The sequence below is a fragment of the Dipodomys spectabilis genome, unplaced genomic scaffold (assembly GCF_019054845.1).
Source record: "Dipodomys spectabilis isolate Male_0828 unplaced genomic scaffold, ASM1905484v1 ptg000477l, whole genome shotgun sequence".
Taxonomy (NCBI): domain Eukaryota; kingdom Metazoa; phylum Chordata; class Mammalia; order Rodentia; family Heteromyidae; genus Dipodomys; species Dipodomys spectabilis.
Window position 1 is genome coordinate 2,512,992 of NW_024871154.1, and position 22,328 is coordinate 2,535,319.

Sequence of the window (22,328 nt, forward strand, 5' to 3'; positions counted from 1 at the left end):
CTCCGCAAACGCAAGCACATGAATTGCGGGTTTGCCGGAGAGGTCGGGCGGACGGACGGCGTTGTCAGCCCGGGTGCAGCCTCGGGGCGGGCGCGGAGGCAGCGGCTCCGGATGGAGAGCGCGGGGCCAGCGGCGGGCGCAGAGAAGGCGGCTTTCCTCCCGGGGGAGCGGGGACCTGCCGAGGGCGGCTGCTCTCCTCTTTCCTGTCCCACCCAGGCCGCCCGCTCCCCACCCCCGCTCGGGCCCGGACACTGCAGCTACCTCGGCGCGTCCCGGCGCGGCCTCCTCCGGCGCGGCGCCCCCTCGCCCCAGCACCCCTGGGTCCCGCACCCCTCGGCTCGGGAAGCAAAATCCCCCCCGCCCCCGTCTCCGCCCCCGTCGAGTTCCAAAGGACGCGGGCGTCGGGCCCGGCCCCCCGCGGCCCGTCGGACTGGAAAGGCAGGAGAGCACGCGGGGCAGGGGAGGGGACGGGACCGGACGGGCCGGGCCGGGCCGGGGCGGGGCGGGGAGGCCCGCGAGTCGGGTCGCCCACACTCCCACGGCGGCCGCGGCAGGAACTGAAACCGAGGGCGGCCGCAGCCGGCGCGCACCGGAGCGGCGCAGCGCGGAGCCTCGGGCGCGCGGGTAACGCGGCGGGGGGCGGGTGGGGGGGATCCGGGGAAGCGGCGCAGTGAGGGGGGGATCTTGGGGGGGGGAACCTGGCGCCGCCCTGCACCCCGCCCTGCGGCGGAGTCGTGGGGGGCCGGGCGGGGTTTGGCTGGGGCGGGCCCGGAGGGGCGGCTTTAGGCAGTGCGTGGACGGCGCGTGGGACCCCGCGGGGTCGGCGGGGCCAGCCCGGGAGAAGCGGGAGAGCGGGGAGGGGGTGGAGGGGGAGGAGGGGGCGTGGTGGCGGCTCCGGGCAGAAAGTGTGGGGGAGGCCCCTTCTTGGTTTCTGCACGACGACCTCGTGTCCGAGCCCCGCTCCCCGCGCTTGGCGCGCGTCCCCCCCCCCCCCCCCCCCCGCCCTCTCCTGACACCTAGTGGACGGCTTTCACCCGAACTCCAGGCCCCGCAAGCCCGGGCGGCTTAATACCTCGGAACGCGCTTTGGCCAAATCCGATCCGCTGCTTGCCTTGGCCCAACTTTCTAAGAGGCTCTTGAGAGATCTCCTGGGTAAAAGTGGGGGGCCGGTGTGAGGGTCACAAGGGTGACACATGCCAAATACTCCGATCTGCCCTGGAGGAGAGATAATTAGCATAAGGAGATTCAGGGAGACACAAAACAGAAGGGTTGAGGGTGAGTTTAAAAAGGGGACAGGAGGACGGACACAGGGGAAGGGACTCAGGAAAACCTGACACCAAAGGCTTTCCGGGGATCTCTAGGCCCAACAATCCCGTCCAAAAGTCCCCAGCTTCATTCTTGTTTTTCTCTTCCTTCCTCCAGACCTGCCCCTCCCTGCAGGTGCTCACCCCCCAGCAGCGATGAACAGCCTCCTGACCACGCCTTCTCCTGGAGGTAGGTGTTGGCCTTTTGCTATCCAAAGGGAGAGAATTGATTCTTGTCCTTCGTGGCCAGACCAGTTCTGGAATTCCTTAGGCCTCAGCCAGGATGGGAAGACCTTCCCCTCCCTGCCTGCCTCACCCAGGAAAGCTGGAGGCCACCAGAGGGTGTCCCTTAGTGTGGACCTGACCAGTTCTTGCTGCTACCGCTTTATGCTTTGTAACCTTGGCTAGTAATGTTCTTTTACGAGCCTAAAGGAGTGGTTTTACAGTCACCATTGTAATAATCCAGAGCTGTGGCAAAGAATGTGGCAGCAACTGCCGTAATTAAACGTGGAAAAGAAATCTTTCAAATAAAACAGAGAAATTTTTTAAAATGTATTTTTAATGGCCCTGAGGCCAGGCACTGGTGGCTCACACCTATACCTGTAACTGCTCAGGAGACTGAGACCTGATCACCAGTCTTGGCAGGAAAGTCTTCTGACTCTTATTAACCACCCAAAAGTCAGAAGTGGAACTGTGATTTAAGAGCAAAAAAGTTCAGGGACTGTGCCCAGGCCCCAGAGTTCAAACTCCAGGACCAGCATAAAAAAAGGGGGGAGGGGGGAGGGAGGCACCAAAAGCCGGGCATAGCACTGCACACCTGTAGTCCTGGAAAGGGATACTAACTTCTAATTCTATTCCTCTGATCCTACGGGTCCGGAATCAAACTCCATTGTTTCTTGAAGGTATTCCAGACCTGGTGCTATCTCTTTACAACAAGCGTCTTTTCATTTCGTGCAATTATCACATTTAGGTGTAGATAGTTGATTGTCATTATCTCCTTGTCCCCTTCCCTGCCTCTCTCTATGCTGGGTGGGGTGAGGGGAGGGGTAAGCTCTTGGTTGGTCTATATTCATTTGTTTTCATGTGCACAGTCTTATTTGCCATTAGAACTAGTATTCCCTGCTTTACCGATGGGAGCAGGTGAGTGACAGCTCCAGGGTAAGCTGAAGATGCTGTATCCTGTGATTGGCCATTCACAGCATGCACACTTTTAGGTATCTGGTGAGAAGAGATAAGAAAAGTGAGGAAAGCCAGGAATCTGGAATGGTTGCCATAGGCCTACTGAGTGAGGCAGGCCTCCAACATTATCCTAGAGAAAGGAAGAGGTCTGTACACCCTACAGATACAGGCCCTGGGTGAAGCGACAGAGCTGGGGTTTGGAGAATGTTCAGGAGGGAAGGCAAAAACTTCCGGTAAATAGAGGTAATATTTGTCTAGCTGGCTCAGAATTAGCCCTTGGGTTGAGAACTATGGGTTTTTGTTTGTTTTTTGTTTCCCTTTTTTAAAATTTGTGGCAAGCAGGGCACTGGTGGCTCATACCTGTAATCCGAGCTACTCAAGAGGCAGATCTGAGGATCAAAGTTCAAAGCCAGTCTGGAGAAGTAAAGGCAGTTGGATCTTTTTTCCAAGTAACCAGCAAAAAGCTAGAAGTGAAGCTGTAGCTCAAGTAGTAGAGTGTTAATTTTAAGGGGAAAATTGAAGGGACAGCGCTCAGGCCATGAGTTTAGGCCCCAGAACTGGCACACATATACACACAATTGTGGTAAAAACAACTGGACTACAAGTATTATTGTTGCAATCATTTTTGAGTGTACAGTTCAGTGGTCTTAAGTACATCCACCTTGTGTATCCACCAACATCCTCCAATCTCTAGTACCGAAACCCCACATCTATTAAATATTAAACCCCCTGTGCCTTCTTCCCAGCTCCTGGCAATTTTCTACTTTCTGTTTCTACGAATTTGACTTCCCAGGATACTTTCTTTTCTTCTTCTTTTTTCTTTTTCTTTTCTGTTTTTTGTTGGTCATGGGGCTTGAATTCTAGGCGTAGGCACTGTCCCTGAGCTCTTCAGCTCAAGGCTAGCTCTTGAGCCACAGCGCCACTTCCAGCTTTTTCTGTTTATGTGGTGCTGAGGCATCAAACCTAGGGCCTCATGCATGTGAGGCAAGCACTCTACCACTGAGCCACCTTCCCAGCCCCCAAGATACTTTCTATATAAACAGATAGTGCATTATTTGTCCTTTGCTGTCTGGCCTGTCACTTAGCATCATGCCTTCAAGATTCCTCTGTGTTGTTGTATATGTCAATTTCCTTTTTTAAGTCTGAGTAATGTGCCATTGTATGTGCATACTACATTCTGTTTACTCATTTGTTGATGGACTTAGGTTGGCTCCCTTCCTTTCCCTTCCTTTTTCTCCTCTCCTCTCTCTTTCCTTCCTTCCTTCCCTCATTCCTTCCTCCCTCCCTCCCCCCTCCTTCCTTTCCCTTCCCTTCCCACTTCCTTCCTCCCTTCTTTCCTTTTTCCTTTGTTTTGTTCAAGAATGTGGAGGAGAGTCTCATTAGGAAGCCATAGCTTCCAACTTTCAAGTCACCTGGGATTACACGCACGTGCTGCTGAGATCAGACTCAAACTCCAATAGTTGTACATGTCAGGTCTGGCACCCATCCCTATGCACCAGATAAAGAGACCTGATGAAGGGCAGAGGAAGCAGATGTATTTATAGGCACAGACTGCACAGGCTGGGAAAACAGCATATCAGTACATCTTGAGCCATCTTCAGGGGCACAGACATGGTCTCCGGGTTTTATAGATAAAAGAATTGGGAGAGGAAGCAGGAGAGAGGCATGCATAATTATTAAACAGTCCCAGTTGCAGTGTGGTCTGGCTGATCATGATCTGTCATTGAAGCAAGTTGTTGTTGTCTAGTAAGTCGCCTGACCTTAGGAGACATTGTCGTTCCTTAGGGATAGTTGGTCCCTTACCATAAAGACATTATTGATTAGTCGTGTCTTTTTAGGAATCCATGGTGATTGAATGGCTTAGAGCAAAAACATAAACAAAATAGAGGCCGAGATGTCAAGCTTTTCTCTTTTTTTTTTTTTTGGGTCCGGTCATGGGGCCTGAACTCTGGGCCTGGGCGCTGTCCCTCAGCTCTTCAGCTCAAGGCTAGCGCTCTACCACTTGAGCCACAGCACCACTTCCGGCTTTTTTCTTTTTGCTTATGTGGTGCTGAGGAATCGAACCCAGGGCCTCAGGCATGCAAGGCAAGTGCTCTACCACTGAGCCACCTTCCCAGCTTCTCTTTCTTTTTATGGGTGTAGCAGACACAACTTTAAGCAGCTCTTTTCACCCTATCAAACTAGTCTCCACATACTCTGTTGTGTATTAATACATGTTCAATTTTTTTTTGGAACTGGGGCTTGAACTCAGAACCTTGGACTTGCTAGGCTGGTGCTCTACCATTTGAGCCAGTTCCTAGTCCTTAGGATTTCCTGCTTCACTTGACCAGCTACTGGCTGAAATTCAGTCTTGATAACTTCTTGCCTGGGCTGGCCTTGAACTTCTATCTTCCCAATCTCTTCCCATAGAGCTGGGGTTACAGATGGGAGCCACGACACCCAGCTTTTGATTGTGGTTTTGATTTGCATCTCCCTAATGATTATCAGTGACTGTTTTTTCATGCACTTGTTGGCCATCCAGATACCTCTGGAGAAAGCTTTGTCTTATTCATTTTGTTCATCAAGGTATCGTCTTTATGGGAGTCTAGAACTGGGGGCCTTGTTCTCTTGCTCAGCTTTCTTGCTGGCATTCTACCACTTGAGCCACACCTTCAGCCTTTTGCTAGTTAATTGGAGTTGGTGTCTCACAGACTCTCTAAGATGGCTTTCAACCTCAGTCTTCCAGATCTCAGTCTCCTGAGGAGTTAAGATTATAGGAGCAAGCCACCAGCCCTTACCTTGATCGTTTTTGGTATTTTAAGACATAATACAGGTCTTCTAACCAGTGGGTCCAAGCAAATATAAGAAATATGCATTGGATTGCAGAGTTTATTTTTCCCTTCTGGTTTTATAGAAAATTTAAAATCCTTAAATGAAAGCCATTTAAGAATATTTTCAGGGTTGGAGGCATGGTAGGACACCAGCCAGATATCAAGTTTAAGATCTGGTCTCGGACACACACACACACACACACAAAAAAGAAAATCAAAACAAAACATTTTCATACCCCCTCCCACCCAGGTGTGTGTGTGGACCTTTGGTAGTGTGTTGTCTCTTATTAGAATACATTAGTTGTGTGAAGAAGGTTTCACAATGACATTTCCACAAGGTATATATACAATATACCCCAATCAGTCTCCCCTTAAGTGAATGTTATTTGCATTATGCCAAAGCAAAGACTGAAGTTTCAGAAAGTTAAGCAATTTTCAGTAATTAAGAAAAATTTTTCCAAGGGGCAGCTTAATTATGGCAGAGGCGGGATTTTCTGCCAACTTTGATTAACTCCATCTTGATCTATGGCTTGCAAAGTCTCTGCCCTGCTGCCATCGGCACACATCAAAGCGAAGGAAGAGGAGAGGGGCAGGATTCCAGGGCAGGTTCCCACGGAAATGAGAATTGGGGGAGCCACCCTTTGCTGGGCAGGTCTAGAGCAAATAAGTAGGTTGGCAGCCTCCGGTGGCAAATGGATCTGATGCCTTCTTGATAAGAGATTTAGCTCAGCCTGGGAGAACAAGGGCCACAAAGAAACCATGCGGTATCTGGGTCAGCAGAAAGGAGGTGAGTGAGCAGTATGGATGATAGGTCATTGGAGCAGGCTAGGATTTGGGGAGGCCTTGCGTCTTGCTGGGGTCCCCTTTTCTGGCTGCCCACCCAGTGGGAAAATAGTGCTATCATCTTCCCAAGTCTGAGAAAGGAAGATGCAGAATAACATTATTGTGTTTTGGTTTGGATAAGCTGATAAAACAATACTGAGGTTGAGGATCATCATGGGAGAAAGTTAAAATCCATCCCATTGTTGGTTTTGCTTTTGGTTGATTGGTTGGTTGGTGAGTTGGTTTGAGGTGGGGAATTGAGCCCAGAACCTTGAATATGCTAAGCCTTTCCTTCACTGATCTACATGCCCCAGACCCGATTCCTCTCTTTTCATGCCAGGCTTTCTGAACTTACTTTATTGTTGTCATCTATTTGCTTAAAAGGTAATACCTAGCTGAACATCAGTGATACACACCTGTAATCCTAGCTGTTGAGGAGGCTGAGGTCTAAGGATCATAGTTTGAAGCCAGCCCCAGCAGGAAACTCTGATATTCTTCTCTCCACTTAACCAGCAAAAGCTGGAAGAAGAGCTGTAACTCAAATGGTAGAGTGCCTTCCTTGAGTGAAAAGGCTATGGGATAGTGCCCAGGCGTTGTTGACCAGAAAAAATAAGAGTATCTTCCCTTCAGGAATAGCCTTCTAGACCTTTCCTATATACATACAGACATATATGCATGATTATAATCTTGTTGTTGTTGTTTTTAACTTGGGGTGTGTATGTGTATAAGAGAGAGATTTTGTGTGTGGAGGGGGGAGAAGGTCTCATTTCATTGCCCCGGCTGGTCCTGAACACCTGGTCTCAAGCAAGCCTCTTGCCTCAGCTTCCCAAGTAGTTGGGATTATAGGCATGCACCACTGATCCTGGCCTACCACATCCTTCCAAACAATTATTCAGTGTTTTCAAAATGGGTGGGCTGCAGTTTATTTCAGCATTCCTCTACAAATAGACATTCAGGTATGTGTCACACCTGCAAACTGCCACAGTGAGTAACCTTGCCATTTTACAGTTAAACTCAAAGAACACGGCCCAGGGGATATGTAAAAAGACAAAATGTGCAGCTAGAGCAGGAAACTTGGAGAATTGGTTGTTTTGTGGAAAGAACCCTGAGATCAGAGACAGATTAGAAATACTGCTCAGCCATCCATTAAATAATCGGGAGTTGCTTGATCCAGCTTGTTAGCCGGCCTCAGATTTCTGCTCTGTATATTCTTGGAGTGCTTTATAAACCACAGATCCATAAATATCAGTTATAATGGTGATCCCAGGACATTCTGTGACATTTAGACTGACAAAAATCTTGGGCCAGATTACATTTTTTTACTTAAACATTTTATTTTACTTTAAAAAGTTGGTAGGAGGGGCTGGGAAGGTGGCTCAGTGGTAGAGCGCTTGCCTTGCATGCATGAGGCCCTGGGTTCCATTCCTCAGTACCACATAAGCAAAAAAGAAAAAAGCTAGAAGTGGCACTGTGACTCAAGTGGTAGAGCGCTAGCCTTGAGCTGAAGAGCTGAGGGACAGCACCCAGACCCAGAGTTCAGGCCCCACGACTGGACCAAAAAAAAAACTTTTTAAAAAAAAATAAAAAGTTGGTAGGATTATGGCTGAACTCAAGGCCTTATGTGCTCTCTTACCATTTGCACACAAGGCTGTTGCTCTACCACATGAGCCATATCTCCACTTCTAGTTTTTTGACTGGTTAATTGGACATAAGAGCCCAAGCTAGTTTTGAACTTTGATCCTCAGATCTTAGCTTCCTGAATAGCTAAAATTACAGATGTGGGCTGCCAGCACCTGGCTTGAAAAGAATTTTGACTTTCAATTTTTTTTTTGGGGGGGGGGGGGACTTGACTTTCAATTTATAAAAGTCCCCAAATTAAAGCCAGGTATAGTGGTGTATTACTGTAATCCAAGCACTTGGGAGACTGAAGGATTCTGGACTACACAGTAAAACCATGTCTCAAAAACCAAGACAAGCCAGGCACCAGTCTATAATCTTCCCTACTCAGGAAGCAGAGTTCTGAGGATCACAGTTCAAAGTCAGCTCAGGCAGGAAAGTCCCTGAGACTCTTACCTCCAGTTAACTACTGGAAAACCTAGAATGGCACTGTGGGTCAAGTGGTAGAACATTAGCCTTAAGCAAAAAAAAAAAAAAAAAGTATAACCGCTGATGTCACTGTATTTGATATCGGTGCCCTGCATCTTGTATATACATTCTTCTAATTTGGGGAGAGGAAGGGAAATAACAAAATGCTGAAACAAGGATACAGGCTGACCCATTGTAACAATGAGATGTATAAGACACTATGTTGAAAACAAACTTTACAACTTTGAGGGGAGGAGGGTAGCAGGAGGGAGGAGGTGGGGAGGGAAAGGATAGTAGGGGAAAAACAAAGGAGGAAGTAACAGTGCTCTAGCATTGTTACAGTTACTCATGTAACTGTAAACACTTTGTACAGTATCTTTACAATAAAAACATTAAAAAAAAAAAAAAGCTCAAACACAATGCCTAGGCCCAGAGTTCAAGCCCCAGGACAGGTACAAAACAAAAACAAAAACCCAAAAAACTCCAAAATTCAGTCTGAAAGTGATCCTGATGGCAGTTACATTAACTGCTCACTCTTTACTAAAGTTGCCTCCAGTTGCCCTTTAATTTTTTTTTTCTTTTATTAGGTGTAGGGCTTGAACTCAGGGCCTTGGTGCTGTCCTTGAGTTTTTTGGTTTTTTTTTTGCCGGTCGTGGGGCCTGAACTCTGGGTCTGGGCGCTGCCCCTCAGCTCTTCAGCTCAAGGCTAGCGCTTTACCACTGGAGCCACAGTGCCACTTCCGGCTTTTTCTGTTTATGTGGTGCTGAGGAATCGAACCCAGGGCCTCATGCTTGCAAGGCATGTACTCTACCACTGAGCCACCTTCCCAGCCCCTGTCCTTGAGTTTTTTGTTTTGTTTTGTTTTGCTTAAGGATCGTGCTCTACCATTGAGCCACAGCTCTATTTCTGGGGGGTTTTTTTGGTAGTTAATTGGAGATAAGAGTCTCACAGACTTCCCATGGCATCCTCAGATCTCAGCCTCCTGAGTAGCTGGGATCACAGGCGTGAGCCAAGCCAACAGCACCCACCCAGTCCTTGACTTCTTTGTCCAGATGTTCTTCTGTTGAAAACATCTGTCTTCTTCTCCAGTTCTACACTAAATCCTCTCATACAGTCACACTTTGGCTATTAGAAGACAGTCACCACGTACTAGCACTCTGGATTTTCTCTGGCAGCTCTCCTGATTCCATACGATTGGTCCACCAACCACAAAGTTAGATGTGGCAGCAGTCTCAGAGTGGATGAAGTAGTGGATGAACTGTTGCCAGCATAACTAGAGACTATGTTTATATTGACAGTGCCTAAACTAGCAGCAAATTTTGAATTCTTTATGATTATATAAGTCAGTTTCATTATAAGAAATATGGAAGATAAAATATATAGAAGAAAATAAAAATTATTCAGAATTCTTCAGCCTAACTGGTGACTCATGCCTGTAATATCTCAGGAGGCTGAGATCTAAGGATCATGGTTCAAAGCCAGCCTAGGCCAGAAAATCCTTGAGATATTTATTTCCTATTAACCACCCTCCAAAAAAACAGAAGTAGAACTATGGCTCAAGTGGTAGAAGGCTGGCCTCAAAGCTCAGGGACAACATCCAGGTCTTGAGTTCAAGCTCTAGGACCAGCACAACAACAACAACAGCACACACACACACACACACACACACAGACAGAATTCTTCAACTTTGTTGTGACTCCTGCTGCTAATTTGTATTGTGTGTAGTTTTCCAGGGATTCCTATTAAGTCCTTTTCTTTGTTTTTTGTTTTTTGGGTTTTTTTTTTGGCTAGTAGTAGGGCTTGAACTCCGGGCCAGGCACTGGCCCTGAGCATTTTTTCTCAAGGTTAGATAATCTTCAGATCTCAGCCTCCTGAGAAGCTAGGATTATAGGTCTGAACCACTGGCATCCAGCTTTTGCTTGTGTGTGCGTGTGTGTGTTTAAGGCTAGTGCCTTATCACTTGAGTTACACCTCCACTTCTGACTTTATGGAGGTTAATTGAAGAGTCTCAGGAACTTTATTGCCTGAGCTACTGTCAAACTTGTATCCATAGAACTTAGCCTCCTGTACCCTGCACATTGTGTTTTCTTGGGAAAATTAAAGTTCTTAGAAGCAAAACCCAAAAGGCTTCCACTTTGCCATCTGTCTCCCTGCTACCTGCGTCTGTGCCCAAGTCCTTGGCTTTTCTGTGATTACAAAGGATTGATCTCTGCTTCTGTGTACAGCCGGCACCCCTTGATTTGGGTACTGAGTTCCTTCTCTCCAGGGACATGGCTCCTGCCATTGTCCTGCTCACGCATTATCAGTTGCTCCCTCTCATCTGAGTCATTCCTGTCCACACACAAACACACTGGCATTTCTCCCATCCTAAAAACAAATGAAAACAACTCTTGTTCCCCTCTGGTCACAGCCTGGGTTCTCTGCTCACCTTTACAGAAGAGTTTATTTATATTCTGCCTCCGGTTCTTCTTACCATTTCTCTCTTGAATCCACCCTTCCACCCTAAACCACAGATTTATATTCAGCATTTCACCAAAATATGTGTGCGTGCGTGCCTGCCTGCGTGTGTGTGTGTGTGTGTGTGTGTGTGTGTGTGTGTGTGTGTGTATAGCCAGGGAATGAAGCCAGGATCTTGTACGTGCTAAACAATCATTCCACTACACAGCCACACCCCCCAGCCTGCCCAGAACTCGGGTTGAAAAGGTCGTTCATGAACTCTAGTGAAATCCAGTGACCAGCCCCTGTGCCTTATTTTCTGTCTGCTGCTCTTGTCGCCTTTGGCAGCAGTGTGATACTCTTCATCTACCTCTACTGTGTGGATGAGCTCACCCATGCTCATGGTTGTAATTCTGCTGATGACTGTGTGCGCGCATGCACAAGCATGCATACCAATACTAGGGCTTAACCTCAGTACCGAGGCACTGTCCCTTAGCTTTTTTGCTTAAGGTTTACGTTCTACCACTTGAGCCATAGCTCCACTTCTAGCTTTTTGCTGTTTAACTGGAGGTAAGAGCCTCATCAATTTGCTGCCCAGGCTGGCCTCAAACCTTGATCCTCAGATCTCAGCCTCTTAAATAGTTAGGATTACAGGCGTGAGTCATCAGTGCCCAGCTCTTTTATTTTTTTTTTTAAATCTTCAGTCCAAAGCCCTTCCCTACATTCTAGTCTTGCTATCTACACTTGTATATCTGATAAGCTGTCAAGCTTTTCCTCTCCTTCTATCCAGTTACTTGGGCCCAAAATGTTGATATCCACCTTACAGCTAGTCCTGTCACTCCTCACTTCAGAATAGATTGATTCCCACAGCTTTTTTCTGTGTGGGGTGGAGGGTGGCAGTACTGACAGAATCTTAATCACGTTAGCCATGCCCCAGCCCTTTTGCTTTAGTTATTTTTCAGATAGGGTCTCACGCTTTTGCTTTTCCCAAGACTGGCCTAGAACCTCAATCCTTTGACCTCTATCTCCCAAGTCACTGAGATTACAGGCATGCACCAGCATACCTGTCCATGTTTCTACAACAATCTCACTTGGCTGCTTGATTTTCATGCAAATTGGAAGACAGTTCCTCCTTTGGTGTACTGCTACAACCTTCTACCCTTCTCTTCACCTTTCTTCTGTCTGTTGTCCCTTGTGCAGTCAGAGGGATCCTTTGAAATCAATCTGTTTCAAGTACATGTTACTGAAGGGAAAAAAAAAAAAGCATGACAAGTTCTGTGGGTTGGTCAGCTACCAGTTTCACCTGTGCCCACTCATGCAGCAGGAATCTTCGGGAAGGTTCAAAATGGCCTCTCCCATACATCGAGCAGAATTTCAGCCTCTGCTGCCCCCCCACCACTACTGCACCAATGTGCATTTTATCAAGATCTCCAGGACATTGCTGTGTATCACAGAGCTTAAGAAACATTCATTTCCAGTGTAAGTCCTGCCTGCTTCTGCTCTCAATCTATGTAAAAGTTTCCCACTCCAATGAAGTCCTTGCATGGCCTACAAAGCCCATGTTCTTCAGCCCACTTGAGAACTCTTTCTCCCCATGACTCTTGAGTGGCAGAGTATAAGCCAGCTTTTCAGCACTAGAGCCAGCCTTACCTTGACTCTGATGTTCCCCGGGGCCTGGAATGTTCCCCCAGTTGTTTATTTATTTGGGTCTGAGGATGGAAGCCAGAGCTTTTCACAGGCTAGGCTTTAAAAAATTGCAACTCCCCCCCCCCCCCCCATCTCAACTCTCTAACCCCTTTCCTGCTTGTTTTTCCATATCGCATTAATCAACATCTAATACAGTGTTTCTTTTACTTATATTGTCTTTGTCTGTCCTCTCCTTTTAAGAATATAAATATTAGCTGGGTATAGTAGCACATTCCTGTAATCTCAGCTCTGAGCAAGTTACAGCAGGACTATTTTGAGTTCAAGTCCAGTTTAGGCTACACAGCAATTTCAAGGCCAACCTGGACCATACAGAAAAAAAAAAGAAGAAAAGAATATAAATTGTAAGGAAAGGTTTGAGGTTTTGCTCTATTGGTGGTTTTTTTATGTATTGTTTTCTTTGGAAACAAGGTTTTGCTGTGAAGTCCTGGGTGGCTTCAAACTGATGATCCTCCTGCCTAAGGATGTCAAACGCTGGAATTCCAGGCCTGAACCTCCATATCTGGCTCAGCTTCTCTTCTCTTGAGCTCATTTTCCCATGTCTCCAAACCCCTCATGCTCCTTAGTACAAAAATTATTCTCTTCGGGGGCTGGGAAGGTGGCTCAGTGGTAGAGCGCTTGCCTTGCATGCCTGAGGCCCTGGGTTCGATTCCTCAGCACCACATAAGCAGAAAAAAAAAAGCCAGAAGTGGCATGTGGCTCAAGTGGTAGAGCGCTAGCCTTGAGCTGAAGAGCTGAGAGATAGTGCCCAGGCCCAGAGTTCAGGCCCACGACCGGACCCAAAAAAAAAAGAAAAGAAAAGAAACTGAGGTCCAGAGAGAGTTTATCACTTCCTCTAGGTCACCTAGTAATATGCTGTTCAGGATACAAAGTCAGAGCAAACTTGCCCTTTTAATCACTAACAGTCAGTCTTCTGAGTACTGATTGGCATTACAAGTATGTACTACCACGCCCGGTTCCTAAATGATATTTTATGTGTTACCTACTATATGAATTTTAGGTGTTGTTGGGTTTTGATGATGCTGGAGGTCAAACCCAGGGCCTTGTGCATGCTGATGATTTCATTTCCTTTGCCCTTGCTGTATGTCTTGGCGCTGGACAAGAGCCATGCTCCCACTGTGTCCCTTCATCCAGGCTCTTCTCCCTGCTTAGAATGTGTCCTATTCTTGGCACCCAACAAACTCTGACCCTGCTCCCACTTCTCATTCAAATACTACTTCCTCGGGAGGTCACTCCTGACTAGAAAGCTAGACGCCCCTCTGCACATGTTCTTCCCAGGGTGAGGCGTATTTTCTCCATCATACTTTCTTAGGTGCAGAGTTGTGAGATCTGTGGATGTGGTGGAGGAAAATGCCCCCAGAATTAACCTGTCTGCCCTCTATTCTGTTCCCAAGGTGTCTGCCTGGCAAAGTGTAAGCAGGACAGCAGGGCTGAATGATTTCAAAGCCAGCCAGCCTGTCTTCCCCAGGACACCTCTAGCCTCCAATGACCTCTAGTTAATTGTTACCTTTTCAAACCATCACATCCAAATGCTAATTAAGAAGAGTTTTCTGACTTCCTGTGCAAACACTTAGAAGAGACTTTGGAGAATACAGTTTTGTACTGTTCTGGTCCGGGGTAATGAATGGCCTTAACTAGAGCTTTCAGACACTGAAGGATAAATAGACCTACCCAGGAGGGGTACAGGATATATTTTAGGATAGCAAAGGCTTTGTTCCTGCCATTCAAAGTATACAACCTATCCTGGGAATAGAGAAAAAGGACTTTGGAAAGGGAGGAATATTATTTTACTATCTTAAAATAATAATTATGGGCTGGAGGTGTGGCGCAGGTGGTAAGAGTACTTGCCTAAACAACAGAAGGCCCTAAGTTCAAAACTCCAATGCCACCAATAGTGAGTGTGTAAGGAACTTGGCACTAATCCTAGCTACTAGGCTGAGATCTGAGAGGATTGTAGTTTGAACCAGCCAAACAGGAAAGCCTGTGAGGCTCTTATCTCCAGTTAGCCAGCAAAAAGCCAGAGTTGAGCTGTAGTACAAATGGTAGACACCAGCCTTAAGCGAAAAAGCCAAGTGAGAGTGAGAAGTCCTGAGTTCAATCTACAATACCAGCACATGTATACATAACATACAGAGTACGTAAAAACACTGAAAACGTAACACACGCCATATGACCTTAACTATGTATGCTGAACACACATACATCATTTGATCTCATTTATTTAAAAATGTGCTTCCCTAACAATGACTTATCCTACAGTTATTTACTATATCACCCCTAGTGAAGTAGCTAGTCAGCGCCTATTTGCAGATGAGAAATCGGGTTATTTTCCCCAGCTCACATAGTCAGGCTTAAAGCCACTACTTAAACAGATGTTAATCATCTTTGGGAAGTAGTTTATTTTCTCTGCTCTTTAGGTTATCCTATTTGGATTTACTGTAATGACCACTTTTAAATAGGAAAGACAGTGGGTGATGGAATTTGAAGGACAAATTTCAACCCATTTCCCCCCCGCTTTTCTAAACTTTCCAGAAGAGCTGATGACCACCCCAATACTTCAGACTACTGAAACCTTGTCTCCAGAAGTGGAAGAAGCCAGCACAGCACTCATTGCAGGTAACAAGGGCTCTTCCCCAAATCCAAAGGATACCCTCCTTTCTTAGGGGGAGGGTCAGAGGCCATCTTGCTGTAGGGTCAGCCTGGAACCCTAGTATGGAAAACACCCCATCCATTACTGGGACACACACACACACAGAGTTATAATCATGGCCAGTAAATGAGAGGTTGGAAGGTAGCCACAAAAAAGATACTGGTGTCGGGTGCCCGTGGCTCTTGCCTACTCAGGAAGCTGAGATCTGAGGATCATGGTTCAAAGCCAGCCAGGGCAGGAAAGTCTGTGAGACTTTTATCTCCAATTAACCACCGGAAAACCGGAAGTGGCACTGTGGCTCAAGTGGTAGAGTGCTTGCCTTGAGTTGAAGAGTTCAGGGACAGCGCCCAGGCCCAGAGTTCAAGCCCCACTTCCGACCAAAAAAAAAAAAAAAAAGATATTGGTGCATATGGACATTACACTTGAGTGAGTGGGATGAGGATATATGTGGTTTGTTGAGGGGTGAGGAAGAAGAGGGGCATCAGCAACCACTACAGGAAGCTATGGATTTAAAAGTACTCTTCATCTAACAGGATAAGCTACTTTTTTTCATTTCCCTCCTTCATATTTCCATCATCAGGAACTGGTTTAGGAGTTAAGTTGTGTTAGAAATCAAAAGCATGGTGTCTGGATACCATATCGCATGGCCTCTGAGCTTGGTCTAGGAACACAGATGTGGAAGCAGATACTAGTTCATTAACATGAGCCTCTATGAAAAGTGAGGAAATGGTCTCATCAGTTGATCCAGTGAATTCCTGAATCATCCCCAATCCTGAAACCCGTCTCCATTTCCCTCTCCTTTCCAAGTTGTTATCACCGTGGTCTTCCTCACCCTGCTCTCGGTCGTGATCTTGATCTTCTTTTACCTGTACAAGAACAAAGGCACCTACGTGACGTATGAACCTGCAGAAGGCGAGCCCAGCGCCATCCTCCAGATGGAGACTGACTCAACTAAGAGCAGAGAAAAGGAAGAGTATTTCATCTAACAGTTCCCAGACCTAAGGAGCCAATTCATGGCTCCAGCACTCACACTATTTAATGTGTTAGGTGAAATTGTATTAGAAGCCAGTGAATGTGGGCAAATCCAAGGTCCTTGTAGGACAAAGGTCCAAATGCCAGCATCACTGACTCCAGAGACCCGGGATGTGGAGAAAGCTGCTTATGATGCCATTAATCAGGCCTTTGTAATAGCACTGGTATTTGTGACTAGCCAGCAAAGGAATAGTTGAGTATGTGCCTTCTACAGGTTAAAAGGGGAGGAAAAAGAGTGAGCTTGTTGCTTGATCTACTCTGTCCTCTCCTGGATACCTACGCTATCCCTAAGGGAGCTATCCATAGTTCTTCCTACAGGCTGGATAGCATACTAAAAGGCCAAGCCATCAAGGAGAGGAAACTGGGGATCTTACCTCCTGATAAATGTGCTATATTTCTTAATCTGAGCCCTTCTTTCCATATTCCCCAACAACCTCATGCTATTTTTTATCCGAATTAAACTTTTTCATTGATGCAGAAACCAGATTTTCAGGTGCAAAAAGTAACTACGTTTACATTTGGACTTATCTTTGCTTACACGTTGACATTTTCTTTCGCTTATTTAACTCTTCTGTATATATGTTGCCCAAGCAACAACTCTGAAGTTCCACACGTTCCCAGAACTATGTTAGGAGTTTAAGAGAAGGATGATCCAGGAGGCTTCACCCAGGGGAGCATCTTCAGGAACATGACTCCATCTTCGGGAACATACTCTGGGAAATAAGTTAATTTGGCCTCTATACTAGCAAGGGCCCAAATTTTCCCATTCCTTATGTACACAGGGAGAGGTGCTTAAAAGGAGTAATACTTTGGTATAAATCTTATTAGCTATTAGCTGCTCTATTTTCTTTGGAATTAAGACTTCCTTTGAGGTCTTTGTGTATTCCCTATTGTCCAAGTTCAAGCCCACCCAAGGTAAGGGCCAAAGGTGGAGGAATCAATCTGGCAACCTGGACTCTAGAAGTCCCAGTATTTTTCAGAGAACCCTAGAGACAAACTGAAGATCACCCTGAAGGTATACAAATGTTACACTAAGGCATTCTCCTCAATTTAAACTTGAAAGCAAATGAGGAGAACCAATTGTTTCCTTTTCTCCTGAGATTAGGTTCTGAATCTCAGAATCTGGAAGAGTTTGGGTGGTAAAGTAAAGAAACATATACTATCTAAAGAAAAACTCATGGGAATAGTCAAATCTTAGCCTTGTACTTCTGGATGTATTTCAAAGCCTTTATTAAAGAAAATACTAATAGCAGCACCTTGCTGAGTATCTAGGTGGGACATTAAGATATATGGAGAAGAAATAAAACAAGTAAATAAAGAATCCTTGGAGTGAGGTGTAATGCAACTTCATCACTTTATTCAAATCTTCAAAATAGTCTTTATTCTACATTTTTAGTATAAAAAATCCACAAGTTAAGTGCACCACAGTGTAGAGAGAGACATACAACGCTGAACTTCCATAACAGTCAATGGTACAGTCAAACACCACATGTACAGAACACAAAATTTAGATGAAATTATAAGATAAAATAAAATCCAATTTCAGAAAACAAAAATCAAATATTAAGGATCCCTGAAATGTTCTTAACCCTAAGAGATTTCACTGGACTCAAGTCACTTTACAGTGAGACATTCACCATCAGATCTATTCACTCAGCTTAGGAATTGAGAGCCATGATTGGCTGCATCTGTCACTGACCAAAAATGGTAACCAATTGCTGATCTGAAATACCTCTTAATTTGGCTCTAAAGTCAAGCTTTGAAATGCATGCTCTTGCCTATCGTATTTTAAACTTTTTTTATGGGATAGTTTACACTGGTATCCTTAGGTTCAACAAAGCTCAGTTTTTCTGGCACCAAAGCAAATTTCAGTTGGGTTCATGTATGCAGAGACAACCTGTGAGGAGGTCCAAAAGGCACCCTCCATTTTTGCCTGAGATACAAAAACAGAAGAAAATGGGGGCTTCAGAGGATCCTTGTGAAAGACGAGCTGAAAGATGGCAAGTGTGAAAAGTGCAAGGAAAGAAGGAAACCCATCTGACTGCCTTTCTATCCTGCACCACTGAGTCAATGGAGATTGGCTGGAGGGGGATGGAAGACAGGATGGAGATGCCACATGGGACGGAGAATGGAAAAGGCAGACAGCTAATGCGTTTCATTGAACAGGAACGATAAATCAAAAGACTTAAAGGAGATTAAAGACCAATCAGAATAATTTGGCAACTTCAATTCTTAGGAAGATCAAAGTTTCCTTCAAACCTAATTTGATATTTTATTACTAAAAGCAAAGACCAGTATGGTACAGTATTACTCCAGAGGAATTAAAGGAAGATCCTTGGGGCTGCTTCACCCACCTTCATTTTATGAATGGATACCTCCCCTACCTCAAAATGCTTTAGGGAGGTACTGCTACCATTACATGGTTCCTTATTAAATTTGAAAAGTGCCTGAAAGTTTTGGGCACCAGAAAGACACCCCAACAACATGTGTCTAAACTGCAAGTTCAGGTTAATATGACTAAAGCAGTTACATTGTGAGAAGTGCTGAAGGTATGTGATGTCTTTCCCGGCACAGAGGTGGCCTTGCTTCCTCACCAGATGGTGTAGCCACCATCGGAGCCCCCCATGAAGAAGTTTCCCTTCCGCTGAGTTACAAGGACATTGGCTCCCTGCATGACTGCAAGCTGAGCAGCGTTGGGAGGGCATCCAGGAGGCGGAGGCTGAAAGGAAAAGACAAAGTAGAATGGGCATAGGGCAGCTGGAACAAGGGAAGGGGATTATGTGTGGAGTAAAGTGTCTATTAAGATGGCAATGTGCCTATTAATAGGCACATTGCCATCTTAATAACACTCTGATGAACTAACTGTGTCACCAGACAGACCTGAACCCAGTAACACAATAGGAAAGGAAGCCTAGCACTCACTCAAGGCTTTGGCATCCAGAGGCTCTTAGACTTTCATCTTGTCCTTTTTAGGGTAGGAAGTCACTCCCACTCACATTCCCAAAATCAGAATAGGGTCTAGGTCCAGGGCCAAATCCCACAGGATGCCTAAGTGCGTTTCTTGGGTTTTGTTGGGGAAGAAGGTATTTTGCATGTGCTAAAGACATGCTCCACCACTGAGCAACATACTAAGCCCTCTTGTTTTTAGGTAAATCGCTAAATTTCCTAAATGCTCACTAATGATACCATCCCAGCAACATGGATTCTGGTTCCTGAATACTGGCCTGATCAAGGACGCTATGGGCTCTAAATCCAAGTATTAGAGAACTAAGCAGGAGATGCTAACAAAATCCCTACCTTCCTAGAAGCTATTTACCAGAGATTATGCATTCTACTTTTTTATTTTTTTAATTGTTTGTTTAGCTGTATGAAGACGTTTCAATTTCAGAAGTCAGGTAATGAGTACAATGCATCTTAATCAATGGTGACCCCTTCCATCTTTCTCTCCCATCTTTCTCCATCCTGTCTCTACCTTCAAATTATGTAGTTCAATTTTCACATAATGTTAACATTGTACTTTTTTAAAAATCATCTGGGTTCTAAGCACAACACCATGCTTATGGCAAATGTTAAGAGCATGCTTATGGAATGACTAATCATCATTACCACACCAGTTTACTTTACCAAAATAAACTGGGGAAGCAGTAAGCAAGACTCACAAGGCAGGGAAACAAAGGAATCAAGTTACATGTCAAGTGCTATTCATCTACCATACTTCAGTTTCTTGAATCACTTTTTGCCTGTGACATGGCATTGGTTACACAAATACCAGCAGCTATGTTTCAGGGATGGTGGGAGAATAGTATGAAGTCACTTTAGACAAAGACCAGGTGATACTCACAGGAATGTTGCCAGCAGTCGCTCCAGCTCCAAATCTGGCTCCTGCATCATATCCTCCTTCTACCAGCACTGTTGAGCCAGGAGGATAGATGGGACCAACTGGATAATAAGCCATCGGGATTGTGGAACCTAAAGGCCCAACAGCTACAGACTGGGCCATAGGAACATACAGAGAGGCGCCAGGAAATGCAGCTGACATGGTGGGGACTGTGGCAGCCCCTGGGTGCACAAAATTTGGACGAAACAGCTAAAGAGAAGAGAAGGCAAAAATGTTACTTTATAACATTCCTATCTGAAATTTCCTTAATGAGTCCATTCTTTTTGTTATTTGTTTTTTGGGAGAAGGGCTAGCCTGGAATTCTTGATCCTCCTGTCTCAACTTCCTGACTCATAACTCAATTCTTAATTCTTGTGAGTTCTACAAGTTGCCTCCCCACGGCGTGTTAGTATTCTCCTGGATCACTTCCTGATAAAGCTAATATTAGGCTGAAAATGCACAAATTCAATTTCTTAATCTCTGCCTGTGATCAATAACATTAAATTGCCCAATTATATAAATTTTTAGGTTTTTTCTTTTCTTTCTTTTTTTGTGCTGGGGCTGGGGCTTGAACTCAGGGCCTCATGCTGTCCCTTGGCTTTTCTGCTCAAGGCTGGAACTCTACGACTTGAGCCACATGCTCCATTTCTAGTTTTGGCTGGTTAATTGGAGACAAAAGAGTCTAATTGCATTCTCTTGCCTGACCTGGCTTTTAACCTCAATCATCAGATCTCAGCATCCTGAGTAACTAAGATTACAGGCATGAGCCATGGTACCCAACTCATACTTTAGATTTTTCATATAAGCACTCTTCTGCTTGTGAAGTCAGACTTAGCTAAGGACTGTGGTCTAAGTATATTTTCAACTAGATCAAATTTGGCCAACTGGAAGTACCTCTGAGTAGGCAGGTGGAGCATCAGTATAGGGTGGAGCCTGAGGAAGCTGCAAAGTCTGAGGGTATACGGGATTCCCAGGAGGCTGCACAGGGTAGGTTGGCTGCGTTGGATATTGACCTGAAATACAAAGGGGGTAAATGCAGGTTGCCTATTATTACAAAGCCACCAAAACGCAGCAAGACATACTGGATACCTAACTTGGTGGGAGAACGCAGATCGCAAACAGACTGCCCCAAAGGGCCTAATTTCTGGAGCCAAGAAAAAAGGCATTGTGTGTATAGCCTTATAAAGGAAGGTGCTGGGTTGTGACGGGACAGGAAAGGCGCTGTTCTGACTAGCATACCGATGTTAAGAGAAAAATCTAAGTGGACTCAAGCGGTCTCCGGAATGCAGGACCCATCTGGGGACCTGATCCTGAAGTTCTGGAATGTCCAAGGTGCTGATGTAGCTACGGTGCTTCTGCTCGGGGCAGTCTCTATTGGCTGAGCTGCAACCTGCCCAGACTCTAGCTAACAGTGGTTCTAATTATTAACCTCACAGAGTCCTATTCAAGGTCGACTTCCAGATAAAAGCGAGTAGAGTGAGCTGAGAGATCGGAGACAGAGAGAACGGGATAGTGCTGACAAATAAACTGGCACGATCGCGGGCACGGGGAGAAATTCATTCTAGCCTGGCTCGAGAGAAGATCTGTAATGCAGCAAAGGGCCGGGGCGGGTGGTTAAAGTAATCTTGCAGGCCGCGCGGCCCGCCCACCAGCGACGGCACCTCACTAGTTAAGCTCCCGGCCCTGCCTGTTGTCTGGAGCGCGGCGCCCCGCCTCTGCCGGCTCGCCATTGGCCTACCCAAGTCCCAGCTCTAGCTTCCTATTTGCTCTGGCAGGTGCCCATCACAGCAAGGCCCCCCCACACGTCCGAGTCCGCTGCTCCAAACTGCGCCACAGAGTTTTAGAGCCCAAGGGCCGGGCCGGAGCGACCAGCCGTGGTTTAGGGATGACGAAGACATCAGGTGCAGGCCCCAGAACTGCGGCCGGCCGCGGAGAGCGGCACAGTCCACCCCAAGCCTGCCATGTAGTGGCCCGAGACTCCGAACCCGCTCACTCCAGGCCAACACTACTCCCCCAGCTGGCCTCAATCGCCCCCTTTGCTTGCCTTTGCTGTTCATGGTGTCTGCGGGTCCGGTTTGACTCGGCGTCGCGGACGGTTATTTTTTTCGTCCTCTTCCTGTTCGGAGTCACTTCCGTGTCACGTGATGGGGCGTCCGCCCCCGGCATCACCCGACACCCGAGTAAGCTGCCGCCGGAAACCCCGCCCCCTTCGTTCAGCCTCCAATCTCTACGGCGGCTGTCCGCGAGGTTCCGCCTACTCGCGCTGGCTCCACCCACCAGCTCTAGTCCCTTTATTCCCGGCCCCCCTCCCTCACCCCCCCCACGCCACTGTCACCTCAACTGGAGGAAAACCAAATATGTACAGGTATTGTCTGGAAACCGGGTCTTTCCTCCAGTGCTCATAAACTCAAGGTCGCCTCACCTTGGCA

At 46.3% G+C, this 22,328-nt stretch overlaps 2 protein-coding genes across 4 annotated transcripts; one reads left to right on the forward strand and one right to left on the reverse strand.

The window, feature by feature from the left end:
* The first annotated feature begins 389 nt into the window (after positions 1-389).
* LOC122098355 (small cell adhesion glycoprotein) lies at positions 390-17,578 on the forward strand. Of its 3 annotated transcripts, none has more exons than XM_042668739.1 (4): positions 390-438; positions 1,423-1,494; positions 14,873-14,956; positions 15,798-17,578. In XM_042668739.1, the coding sequence occupies exons 2-4, from the start codon at positions 1,461-1,463 to the stop codon at positions 15,974-15,976; spliced, it is 297 nt and encodes a 98-aa protein (XP_042524673.1). In that variant the 5' UTR covers positions 390-438; positions 1,423-1,460; the 3' UTR covers positions 15,977-17,578. The 3 variants fall into 3 exon arrangements, with proteins under 3 accessions (XP_042524673.1, XP_042524671.1, XP_042524672.1); XM_042668737.1 differs by lacking the exon at positions 390-438 and adding an exon at positions 516-624; XM_042668738.1 differs by lacking the exon at positions 390-438 and adding an exon at positions 1,084-1,152.
* Positions 17,579-17,678: 100 nt separating this feature from the next.
* Dazap2 (DAZ associated protein 2) lies at positions 17,679-22,053 on the reverse strand. The gene is made up of 4 exons (XM_042668736.1): positions 21,944-22,053; positions 20,794-20,912; positions 19,864-20,109; positions 17,679-18,741 (listed from the first exon to the last, which is right to left on the reverse strand). Exons 1-4 carry the CDS (start codon positions 21,954-21,956, stop codon positions 18,613-18,615), a joined length of 507 nt encoding a protein of 168 aa, XP_042524670.1. The 5' UTR covers positions 21,957-22,053; the 3' UTR covers positions 17,679-18,612.
* Between the last annotated feature and the right edge of the window lie 275 nt (positions 22,054-22,328).